The sequence below is a fragment of the Pecten maximus genome, chromosome 2 (assembly GCF_902652985.1).
Source record: "Pecten maximus chromosome 2, xPecMax1.1, whole genome shotgun sequence".
Lineage (NCBI taxonomy): Eukaryota > Metazoa > Mollusca > Bivalvia > Pectinida > Pectinidae > Pecten > Pecten maximus.
The window spans coordinates 32879359-32892634 of record NC_047016.1 but is presented as its reverse complement, the minus strand read 5'-3'; the positions used below and the strand labels follow the sequence as shown (position 1 = coordinate 32892634).

At 35.1% G+C, this 13276-nt stretch overlaps 1 protein-coding gene across 1 annotated transcript; it reads left to right on the top strand.

The window, feature by feature from the left end:
* The first annotated feature begins 2055 nt into the window (after nt 1-2055).
* Nucleotides 2056-11125, top strand: LOC117321833. Its single transcript, XM_033876424.1, has 7 exons — nt 2056-2167; nt 3554-4206; nt 4451-4508; nt 5554-5604; nt 6301-6378; nt 7908-8141; nt 9261-11125. Exons 2-5 carry the CDS (start codon nt 3685-3687, stop codon nt 6369-6371), a joined length of 702 nt encoding a protein of 233 aa, XP_033732315.1. The 5' UTR covers nt 2056-2167; nt 3554-3684; the 3' UTR covers nt 6372-6378; nt 7908-8141; nt 9261-11125.
* The last annotated feature ends 2151 nt before the right edge of the window (nt 11126-13276 follow it).

The window sequence follows — 13276 nt, the reverse complement described above, 5'->3', positions numbered from 1 at the left end:
TTCCACAGGGAAGCGTCCTAGGGCCAATTCTATTTGTAATATTTATAAACGATCTGCCAAACATCGTTAAATCGGATATGTAGCTCTTTGCAGAAGATACGAAGATCTTTAAAATTATGGAAAACACCGACCACTACACTGAGCTCCAGGATGACCTAAAGCAATATGTGCAACTGGACCGATACATGGCTTCTCAAAATGCACCCAGACAAATGTAAGCACATGAGAATAGGCAAAGGAATACCAAAGGACCAAGAACACCAAGATGTCACATACAACCTTAAAGGAAACCCACTTCAAACAACAACAACAACAACAACACAGGGAAAAGATATTGGCGTTATAATAGATTCTGATCTCTCATCTGAAGCCTACATCAGCGAAAAAGTTAAAAAAAAAAAGAAGCAAATTCCATGTTTGCTCTCCTAAGAAGAAAATTCCAATTTATGGATACAAAACATTTGTTCCTCTTTACAAATGCCTTGTACGTTCCCAAATTGATTATGCTAGCCCAGTATGGTACCATACCGAGCATACATATGATAGAGGGCGTCCAATGCAGGGCTACAAAGTGTCTTCCTGGGATGAAAAACCTCGGCTACAGCGAAAGATTGGAAAAACTCCCAACACTGTCCTTTCGTCGAGTTAGAGGAGATATGATTGAGTTATTCAAAATACTCAATGGTATATACAACAAGGAATGTTGTAATACCGTGGTGTTATGGGAAGACGCGTCACAGAGATACAGCGGAAGAGGAAACTCTAAGAAAATCTACCCGAAGCGTGCAACATCAGTAGCTAGGAAAAATACTTTCTCAATAAGGACAGTAAAATATTGGAACAGTCTACCTGAAACAATCGTATCCGCGCCCAGTATAAACGCTTTTAAAAACGCTTTGGACAATCACTCGAAAAAAAACAAGAAATCTTCTTAACTATACCTAGCTGGGTCCGTATAGTCAACTACCCTTTAACTCGCTTATGTCTTAATATGGAGCAGTTAAAAGAAGATGTCGAAATAAATTAGTTGAAGTCGTTCTGATATTCCTTAAAATCATTGAAAACATATAATTCAGATTTCAGATGTATCACCAAAATAACCTGAATCTGAGCACAAAGCATGTTTTTTGAGCACGTGTACGGTTTCATCAATTAGGGGCCTTAGTTGTATTTTTTTTATTCATGCATTCTTTATTTTTTTCATATTTTGCCTTTATATTTGCCTCAATGTCAAAAGAATACAAATGACGATTGATGGCTATAACAATTAAGCACCTCGTCTTTTTGTGTTTGAATTTCGAGTTAAATTATGTATTGCTGTATTTTAATCGAAATATCTATTTATTACTTTGTTTTCATATTTGAGCAAATCTAGTCAAAAAACTTACGGATATTAGGGGATTAAATTCGACCTCCTGCGATTCCGTTGCCCTGGAACATTTGCCATTAGTTTTAACATTTTTCATTTTTTGTCCTTAAAGTTAAATCTTTTCCCCTTATTGTTATATATATCCTTTTACATTCTTTATTAATATACATATCATTTTACATTTTATATTAATATATATATAATTTTACATTTTTTTTATTAATATATATATATCATTTTACATTTTTTATTAATGTATATATCATTTTACATTTTTTTTTATTAATATAGACATATAGATCATTTTACATTCATTTTTATTAATATAGACATATAGATCATTTTAATTTTTTTTTATTAATATATATCATTTTACATTTCGGCATGCCATAATGAAGGTTGTGCGTTGGAATGTGAAATAAGTTTCGAACCAATGTGATACCCGGTCAATATTTTAAGTCTGGATAAGAATTTTTCATTCTTCTTCTTCTTCTTCTTCTTCTTTCATATGAATACGATTTATTAATTTATTTTTTCTATTCGTTTATTCATCTATATTTTTCTAAATTTAGAAATTATGTAAAAAGATCAAAGTTACGTCTACTTTCGTTTTCGATTGGCATCAGAGTAATCTCCCTTTACATGACATTTGGCTGTAAACCGGAAGAAAATAATTTGTAATGTAAGTAGCTACGGTGTCAAGAAAATAGAATATGCTGTAGGCAGTTTATATCCATTATATTTGTTTCATTTCCTTATCAACCGAATATTGAATATTCCTACGTAAACTGAAACAAGGTTTGTATAATTATTCGAAGTTGGCCACAAATCACAACTTATGGTTATGAATGTTTACGACTTAATCGACTGTTGATGATCAGGCGACGGGTCGGGGGTCTATATCTTTTTGATATTGGGTGGATATATGAATTCCGTGTAATTGAAGTAAACATCACAGAGGGAATCGATGTATAAATCAAAATGTTTAATTGAAAAACAAAACTTAACTAGGCCTAGTCATCGTAACATAATTATGTTTAGCTAGATCTAGTAATATATAATTATGTACTAACTGTTAAATGTAAACGGTTGGGCTTAATTTAACCTGTCGACACATTATGAAATATTTTGAATATATGAACATACCATGTAGGCTTACATGTGGTTAATTTTAGTCTAAATCTTATGTAAACTTCACTTCTCTGATTATTATCTAATATCAATTAGTTCAGGTATAACCATTACAAGACCCTACACTATATATTGTGTATATAACCACAGGTGCCTGACTCGTTTTATAAAATAATAACATATAGAGTACATATAAATGATAACTTTCCCAATTATATGTACTCTATATGTAATTATTTTATAAAACGAGTATTATTTTATAAAACGAGTCAGGCACCTGTGTACATGTCTGGTCATTGCATTTTTAATCTCCTGTTAAATACAAATTAAATAAGGAAGAGAATCTCTTGGTGCCCTGTCTAGACCTTTTAAGATACAATTTACGACACTAAATGTGACAGAGATGCCTCCCTTAGGGATTGGACACAACATGACTTATTAATCAGATTTAGACTAAAGATAAATGGCCAGATACATATATCTAACACTGCAAAGTTCCATAATAACATTTGTTAAAAGAGTTTTCAGTATCAAAGTGATAAACTGGACACTATTCATATTCACTGTACATGTATATATATATATATTTAAATCAGAAATGACATTTGTTTCTTTGTTACTGTCTCTACCATGCCTACTGCATTGATTAATATATATATATTTGCCTAAAAAGTTGGTTTATGAATGTCCAGTGCCAATTATATCCATGGATGATAAACTGCAATGATTTCTTTGTATACACTATATACCTTAGATATATACATCTATATATATATATGTGTATGTTATAGTAGACAGACATTTTGTAATTTTTATGTGTAAATTTCAAATTTGGTGCATGAATTTGTCATGTTAATTTGAGTTTCTGTCATGATAAGGTAAAAATGCTTTTTATCTGGTTGAAGAAAGTCATTTTTTAAAGATTTAGAAATTGTAAAGTCATAACTGTAGTACAAGTATCTGAAAATTAGAAAGAGCTCCTTTTATGTAAAACAGATTTCTATGCAACAATTTAATTCTTACATTTTAAAATGGTTGTCGCTTTCTTTTCAGGATCAGATTTTCCAGCATATATTATATATCATCTTGACACCATTGGAAATATTAATACTAAATAGTATGAGGTATGATTTTTGTATACATTTGTTGATCTAGACAAATGAAATACCTATGTACTAGTAATAATGGCTACAGATGCAGAAATCGCAAGAAAACTTCAACTAGAAGAGTTTCAACAAGGGGATGATTCTGACCCAGATGCACATTTAGCATGGCAGCTGCAACAAAGTGAAGTTTCGGAGGTGGATGAGCTGGATTCTGGAAGTCTGCACCTTGATCAACTTTCACCAGATCCTGTCTCGCAGTCATCTGACATCACAGACTATGATCGCCCTGTTATGGATGATTTAAGTCCCGATGGTGATACAGATGAAATCGGTTATGAGCAAGCCTCTGCTCTCAGTGAATACCCTGAGGATTTGATCAGTATACAGGACGATGAGAGGATTGCATTTCAGCTGGATGAACAGCTAAAACTGACTCAGGAACATGAGGATGCTGCCTTGGCACAGAAATTATTTGAGGAAGAAGAACACCAACAATCACGTAGTAGGGCCACACGTCCCCCTACACTCCCTCGGAGGGAACCGCCACAACGTAACAGGCCCCCAAGGCACTTCCTTTTCCCTCCTAACTCCGGCTCAGGTGTAAGTATGAATGTCTTGTTTACATGATGAAGAATATAAATAAATATTCATTATTATATATACATGTATGTATGGCATTTTCTTGTGTCAGCACACTTTAGAGTTAATATTTTACTCAATAGTTTGGTAGTGAGATGGTTATAAGGCATGGCAAGTCCAATAATTGCTTATTATTACTTTTGTTTGAATGGTGGTCACATGTTTTGACATTAATATTTGAATTTTGTGTTTTTACGGGGTATAGCGCCTGTTTGACCCCACCTTTAGTCCACCTGAATCAGATGTTCCTGTAAGCATTCACGGTAGGTATTGATGAATGAAATCGTCATTACTAATAGCCAGGGTTTCCTCTGACGTTGACACTTTCAGACTTGGACATTCTGACATTACTGTATGAGCATATGTGTAACACTGCTAATTTTGGCCTAGATTTATCAGTTTAAGGATATATTAACATAAACATAGTTATTTTCGTTTTCAACGCCTATGGTCTACCCTCGTTAAACTGCCACATTTCATCCATGCCAATTTTGGCAATATAACAAGGGTGACAATAGAAATGAAATTTTATAAATTATTAACTATAAGATGGTACATGTACAATGAAATTCCGATTCAATTATTATGTTTGTTGCAAAACAAGTTGACAAAACCAAGTATCCAGTCACAGATATATTTATTGACAATTGTCACAAAAAGAATCTTTTAAAGCTTTTGGGTCATGGTTGGCAAAGTTAATGATTGATGATTTCTTGCCATGATCATCCCATTGGAGTCTCCATCCAGTACCATATTTATCCAGCATTAAGCCCATTCCTAGAAAATAGTCTTCCCATTCCTACTGCAGTTCAGTTGTATGTTTTCCTGTGAGCCTCCTCTTAATCCCTACTGTGTCTTGACAGTACAGACCGGCCAGTTTCTTGGCTTCCTGAGAAACACAAACCAACATGGGTCGACACTCTACACATGTCAATTTGTGTTTCTCGGGTAGCTAAGAAACGGGCCAGTGTGTACTACATTATATATTATTTATTTAGTTGTGTCCTTGGGCAAGACACTTTACCCTAATTGCTCTGGATGACATTCAACAGGCCTCCCATATGTTGTTCAGTGTGGAAGTCATTAACTACTACAAGGAGAACCTGCCTTGATATGACCCTGGCTGTTCATGGGGGATTAACTCGGCAAACAAAAAATAATCATTGCTCATATGTTAGGGCCACTGGGCTAATTACTGGATTAAGAAATCACTAAGAAGAAAATTAATAGACCAGCTTGGCCAATATGTTGGATATGTTTAGTATTTAACAGTAAAAAATAGATTTGAAGACAACAATTTTTTTTCAGGACCACATCATCTCCATCATCTGCCCAGACATGATTTACAACGGGTCCAGGGTAAGTTTGTATTTTATAATAATAAAATTTAATATTTTAATACATGGTTGTAAGGTATGCATTAATATTTCCCAGTTAAAATTATATTGAGCAATTAATATTATTTTACTAGCTACATGTACATTATTATTGTAAAAAACTTTAAACAGGTGTTGTGTCCACATATAAAAGGAGTTCTAGCCTGTATTTATTTAGGATTAATGAGGAAAGAGACAGAACAACTGGTGTTATCTTTTAATATTTATATTTCCACTCAATTCAGACTCAATGAACCTACCACAGTTAACTCGAGTCATTTTTCAATGAACTATATCAAGTCCGGCGTAGGAATACATTTGTCGAGCTTGGACTATATTTTGTTTAATTCCTTTTCAAAAGTGATCATATTCATATGAAATAAATTCCTTTAAAACTAATATCTGTTTTAATTCGTTATAAGTTTGTTCACGAAAGAAATCCTAAAAGTATTAACCATATGTAGTTGAAGAGTGATGACGTACATTTCGGTAAGTTCTGTGGTAGACTTGCACAAGTCCCTATTTGTCAAAGACAAAATATTGTACAAAATGTCAAAAAAATATAAATTTATCTAAATGTGGTTCATCATTGAAATGTATTTGCATACAGTAAAACTATAATTTGAGTGTTATTTACTAGTAAGTCATGATTCATTGTATAATTATTTGTATTTTGCAGTTTGGATTTATGATGAGAAACAATATATTTCCCAGAAACATGTTACCACCCGAGGATGTAGATTTAAATGACTATGAGGTACATGTATTTGTATTTCGTATTTACTAAAACTAGTATGGTGCAAGAAAAAAATACCTAGATTTAATTGCTACACATCTATAAGAAATGAACTTTAAAAGTGCACATATTGTTTGTCTTTATATCCTCACACAACAAAGTGGTTGTACCCTCAGTACTTTCAATGATTTTCCCACAACAAGGTGGTTGTACCCTCAGTACTTTCAATGATTTTCCCACAACAAGGTGGTTGTACCCTCAGTACTTTCAATGATTTTCCCACAAGGTGGTTGTGCCCTCAATACTTTCAATGATTTTCCCACAACAAGGTGGTTGTGCCCTCAGTACTTTCAATGATTTTCCCACAACAAGGTGGTTGTACCCTCAGTACTTTCAATGATTTTCCCACAACAAGGTGGTTGTACCCTCAGTACTTTCAATGATTTTCCCACAACAAGGTGGTTGTACCCTCAGTACTTTCAATGATTTTCCCACAAGGTGGTTGTACCCTCAATACTTTCAATGATTTTCCCACAACAAGGTGGTTGTACCCTCAGTACTTTCAATGATTTTCCCACAACAAGGTGGTTGTGCCCTCAGTACTTTCAATGATTTTCCCACAACAAGGTGGTTGTGCCCTCAGTACTTTCAATGATTTTCCCACAACAAGGTGGTTGTACCCTCAGTACTTTCAATGATTTTCCCACAACAAGGTGGTTGTGCCCTCAGTACTTTCAATGATTTTCCCACAAGGTGGTTGTACCCTCAGTACTTTCAATGATTTTCCCACAACAAGGTGGTTGTGCCCTCAGTACTTTCAATGATTTTCCCACAACAAGGTGGTTGTACCCTCAGTACTTTCAATGATTTTCCCACAACAAGGTGGTTGTACCCTCAGTACTTTCAATGATTTTCCCACAACAAGGTGGTTGTACCCTCAGTACTTTCAATGATTTTCCCACAACAAGGTGGTTGTACCCTCAGTACTTTTAATGATTTTCCCACAACAAGGTGGTTGTACCCTCAGTACTTTCAATGATTTTCCCACAAGGTGGTTGTACCCTCAGTACTTTCAATGATTTTCCCACAACAAGGTGGTTGTACCCTCAATACTTTCAATGATTTTCCCACAAGGTGGTTGTACCCTCAGTACTTTCAATGATTTTCCCACAAGGTGGTTGTACCCTCAGTACTTTCAATGATTTTCCCACAACAAGGTGGTTGTGCCCTCAGTACTTTCAGTCCTTCAATTTTTTTTAATTTCCAATTCACTCATTAATCTTGATAAGTTCATTATATATATGTTATGCATAGACTTGTTCGTTGATCAAAATAGCATGCTTTGCAGTAAAATTGAAAAAAAAAATATAATTGTCTTTTTTCCAAGTTTTGAATTGTTTTGAATTTGAAAGTAAACTTTGGTGCATGCAGGTTTGACAAAAGTCTCTAGTTTTCTGTTAATGTGATATTGAAAATAACATTTCATCTTTCACAGCACCAACTTGTACCATAAAGTTTCATACATTATCAATGTACCCTGATTTGTGCAGGCACTTTGGGAGCTAGCAGAGCAGATCGGTGATGTGAAGGGCAATGGAGTGACACAGGAAGTCATTGATGATCTGCCCTCACATGCTTTTAAGAAAGACACACACGGAGCTATGTCTCAGAAAACAGATCACGAGTGTCGTATATGTCTCTCCACATTCAGTGAAGGCGAGGCCGTCAAAACCTTACCATGTCTCCATATGTACCACCAATCTTGTATAGATAACTGGTTAAAGGTTTGTATCTCTATTAGTCAACATGTCTGTCATGGAGTAGTTTGGGGGAGGTGTCAAAACCTTACCATGTCTCCATATGTACCACCAATCTTATATCAATAACTAGTTAAATGTTTGTATATTTGTTAGTCAACATGTCTGACATGGAGTAATAGTTTGGGGGAGGTGTCAAAACTTGACTATCATAGCATGTCTCCATATTTATCACCAGTCTTGTATAGAAAACTGGTTAAAGGTTTGTATCTCTGTTAGTCAACATGTCTGTCATGTAGTAATAGTTTGAGGGAGGTTTCAAAACCTTACCATGTTTCTATATGTACCACCAATCTTATATCGATAACTGGTTAAATGTTTGTGTCTCTGTTAGTCAACATGTCTGTCATAGAGCAGTTTAGGGGAGGTGTCAAAACCTAACCATGTCTCCATATGTATCACCAATCTTGTATACTATAGATTACTGGTTAAATGTTTGTATCTCTGTTAGTCAACATGTCTGTCATGAAGTAGTTTGGGGGAGGTGTCAAAACCTTACCATGTCTCCATATGTACCACCAATCTTGTATAGATAAATGGTTAAATGTTTGTATCTCTGTTAGTCAACATGTCTGTCATGAAGTAGTTTGGGGGAGGTGTCAAAACCTTACCATGTCTCCATATGTACCACCAATCTTGTATAGATAAATGGTTAAATGTTTGTATCTCTGTTAGTCAACATGTCTGTCATGGTTAAATGTTTGTATCTCTGTTAGTCAACATGTCTGTCATGAAGTAGTTTGGGGGAGGTGTCAAAACCTTACCATGTCTCCATGTCTCCATATGTACCACCAATCTTGTATAGATAACTGGTTAAAGGTTTGTATCTCTGTTAGTCAACATGTCTGTCATGAAGTAGTTTCGGGGAGGTGTCAAAACCGTAATATGTTTTCATATGTACCACCAATATTATATACTATAGATAACTGGTTAAATGTTTGTATCTCTGTTAGTCAACATGAAAGTCATGAAGTAGTTTGGGGGAGGTGTCAAAACCGTACTATGCTTCCATATATACCACCAATCTTGTATAGACTTGTATAGTCTATTTTTAGCAAAAATAAAATTGATTGTATTTGTTTTCAGAGAAAAGGAGACTGTCCTATCTGCAGGGAAAATGTGAAAAGAGAATCCTGAATGTCATTATTAAATTGTCATCTTCCTCATTACCATCCACCTATACTGGCTGACATTGTAGTTTGTGACATTCAGGATGTCACGTACTGGCTGACATTATTGTGTGTGACAGCCAGGATGTCACATACTGGCTGACATTGTTGTGTGTGACCGCCAGGATGTCATCTTCCTCATTACATTCACCTACTGGCTGACATTATAGTTTGTGACATTAAGGGTGTCACATACTGGCTGACATTGTTGTGTGTGACAGTCAGGATGTTACATACTGGCTAACATAGTAGTGTGTGACAGTCAAGATGTCATCTTCCTCATGAACATCCACCTACTGGCTGACATTATAGTTTGTGACATTAAGGGTGTCACATACTGGCTGACATTGTTGTGTGTGACAGTCAGGATGTCACATACTGGCTGACATTGTTGTGTGTGACAGTCAGGATGTTACATACTGGCTGACATTGTAGTGTGTGACAGTCAGGATGTCATATACTGGCTGACATTGTAGTATGTGACAGTCAGGATGTCACATACTGGCTGACATTGTAGTATATGACAGTCAGGATGTAATCTTGTTCATGTCCATATGACTCATCGACAAATATTGCAGCAGCTCAAGCAAGTTCCAGAATGTTATTTTCACAACAGACTACAAGACGTCTACTTCATAACAGACGTAGTAGTGTGTGACATTCAGGATGTCACCTACTGGCTGACATTGTTGTTTGAGACATTAGGATGTCATCTTCATCATGCCCATACGACTCATCGATAAATACTGCAGCAGCTCAAGCAAGTTCCAGAATGTTATTTTCACAACAGACTACAAGACGTCTTCTTCATAACAGTTTCAGAGACCGCATCTTCATAACAATTACAGAGATGTAATATTTCCGAAAAAGTGTGATCTTCAAAATAGTTGCAACTGCAACATGCAACAATTCTGAAGATATCTATTTTATACCAGTTCCAGAAATGTCATCTTATAACAGCTTTGGAGAAACAGTGATATCCTGGTGCAAAATGACCTACTTTTATATCTCCATAGGTACGAGTGTATCATGGTACCATAAGAGTTCCGAAGACATCATCCTTTAAGTATATTATACCTTGATAAGATATCTGCCCATATTTTTTGTATATTACTTGTACGCATCATTTAATTGAGCCGTGGTATCAAACTGAATGAATGAACTGTTTATTATATTGTTAAAAGTATAACATTATGATGCCACTAAACTGTATATCTGCCATATCATGTTTGTCAAATTGTCTCAAATGTCTCGTGGAGTCTTAACTTGTGTAAGAGTAGTCCACCTGGTACTTATACCAAGTATCCTAAGGATACTGATTCATTATAGGTACAACATCGCCGACAAAGAGTAGTTTAATTAATGATAACAAGAATAGGCTGGTATATTTTTATACAATACCAAAAGTTAAATACTTTATGATATAACTACCCTCCAAACCCTCCAGAAGTTTGAGCTTCAAATTTTAGCTTTTAAATTTAGTGAATGAATGATTGATTAGATCCAGAATGAATTCTGTCAAGTCCTGTCTCTATATTGTGTATGTCACTTTCTGTCTTAAAAGCGATAATTTTAGTACAGGGTACACTATTTCTTGGTATTAATTGATATATTTCTATACTTTGAATTTTATTTTATGACAAACAGCATATACACTGTCAGTAGTGTAACATCTCTTCTGTTTTAGATATATAGAGAATAAAAGGTCAGTGTCTTAAAATATAAGCTGTATTTTGGCGAGGGTAAAGAAAGACAAAAGTGGGGAGCCACATTTGTCTTTCTGTCCCGAGACACTGACCATGTATTCTATTTATCCTGCAACAGTCATCAAAACTAACCATCAAAAATAATCATTTTGAAGTGAAACAGTGTCAAAAATGATAGAAATATGTTCGCCTTTTAAACGCTGTGTCACTTTAAAGTAGGTCAGTCGAATTGATACATGTGCTAAGATTCCAAAATACAGCTGTTTTCCGTCACTGCCATATACAACAAAAATATATATGGTGGGTATATTGCGACAATGCAGTGGTAGTTGCAAGATAAATATAAATACATCATGTTTAAGTCTGGTACATGAACCATGTACTCCAATATTGTTACATTTAACACAGAAAGAAACTTTTGAAAGGTACAGTGTTGTAGCTTCACCAATACAATCAGGTGGACTAGGGCCTCTTATACATAAAGGAGTAATGTACCATGATGTTGGCAAGAATGCAGAATATTCAGTAAAATTTACCATGTCACAGTTATGATATTTACCTAAAATTCTGAACATGTTATGATGCATTGTATTATGTTGATGTCAAGCTGGGGTGTCAATGCATTCATGTGTTATGGTATTTACAAAAAAATCTAAAAAATGTTCAATGACATTTGAAATATGTCATGTTAGAATGAGATTCACTTGATGTCATGATGATATGACATGTTATAATATAAAATAATACTTGAGACGGAATCATGTTGTAAACAGTGGTTGACATTTTACCTAATGCTGATATTTCTATGGAAATTTCTAACAAACTGTATTTATCCTCAAACATGCCTTTTTAGCTCCCCTGCCCGAAGGGCAAGTGAGCTTATGCCGTAGTGCGGCGTCCGTCGTCCGTCCGTCCGTCTGTCCGTCCGGCATCAACTTTTTCATTTAAACAACTTCTTCTCAATAACCAAGAGGCCCAGGGACTTGATATTTGGCCTGTAGCATGCTGGGGTAAAGGTCTACAAAGTTTGTTCAAATAAATGACCTTGACCTTCATTCAAGGTCACATTGGTCAAATAGGCTATAATCTTCAAACGACTTATTCTCAATAACCAAGAGGCCCAGGGACTTGATATTGGGCCTGTAGCATGCTTGGGTGAAGGACTACAAAGTTTGTTCAAATAAATGACCTTGACCTTCATTCAAAGTCACAGGGGTCAAATAGCCTATAATCTTCAAACGACTTATTCTCAATAACCAAGAGGCCCAGGGACTTGATATTGGGCCTGTAGCATGCTCGGGTGAAGGGCTATCAATTGTGTTCAAATAAATGACCTTGACCTACATTCAAGGTCACAGGGGTGAAATCGGCTTAAATCTGTAAACAATAATTTTGCAATAGCCAAGAGCCTCCAAGACCTGATATTAGGCCAATAGAATGCTAGAATGAAGGACTAGAAAATTTTTTGATATGAATAAAACTAACTTACTATGATATTTGAATATAGAGGTAATCATCATATTATATGTAGAAATGACCTCAATCAACTTCAAAGTTGCTGTAGAGCCAGGTGAGCGATACAGGCCCATTGGGCCTCTTGTTTATGAACCACTTTAAGCTATTTTCAAATTGATGATTCTGATCAAATTAAGAAGGGGTTGTTTGTGGACAAGAGCTTATTTGTGGATAAATACGGTACATAAGTGCAAGTTTGCCTTCTCTGCCAAATAAAAATCTGTCTACTATGTATAAGATATTGACACAATCATTTAACACATCTACAAACTTTTAGAGGATTTCCTAGAGGAGGTTTAAGTGATTAAGGACTTAAGTCTAAATGATGTTATGGTTCCGGTCCTTACTGTCAGTGATTACTGTATCACTAAGGAGTAATAGCTTCAGACTGGTTTTAACCTACTTTAATACACCATATTTATCCGTCAGTCGAGATGTCACATCTTAATCTTGTGACCATTTTTTACGTTGCAGTCAGTATCAGGAGATAGCAAGGCATAGATGTGCTGTAACACTATTTTGTAGGAAGCATTCGTGTTCCACTATCTTCAAAAGTTGGATTTAATATTAGAAGTTCTTAGCTTGTTACAAATATATTTATCAATTCCTATAATTATGCCTATCCCGGTATTAGAAACTTTATATATTTGACAACAATTGAGAAACAAGACGCATCAACTCATACTTACCACTAATATTTTCTTAAATCAAA

Coding starts and splice junctions, on each gene's coding strand:
- LOC117321833 (XM_033876424.1), top strand. CDS start 3,685: ATGGCTACAGATGCAGAAATCGCAAGAAAACTTCAACTAGAAGAGTTT. Junction 4,509..5,553: donor TGTTCCTGTAAGCATTCACG/GTAGGTATTGAT, acceptor ATTTTTTTTCAG/GACCACATCATCTCCATCAT. Junction 5,605..6,300: donor TGATTTACAACGGGTCCAGG/GTAAGTTTGTAT, acceptor TGTATTTTGCAG/TTTGGATTTATGATGAGAAA.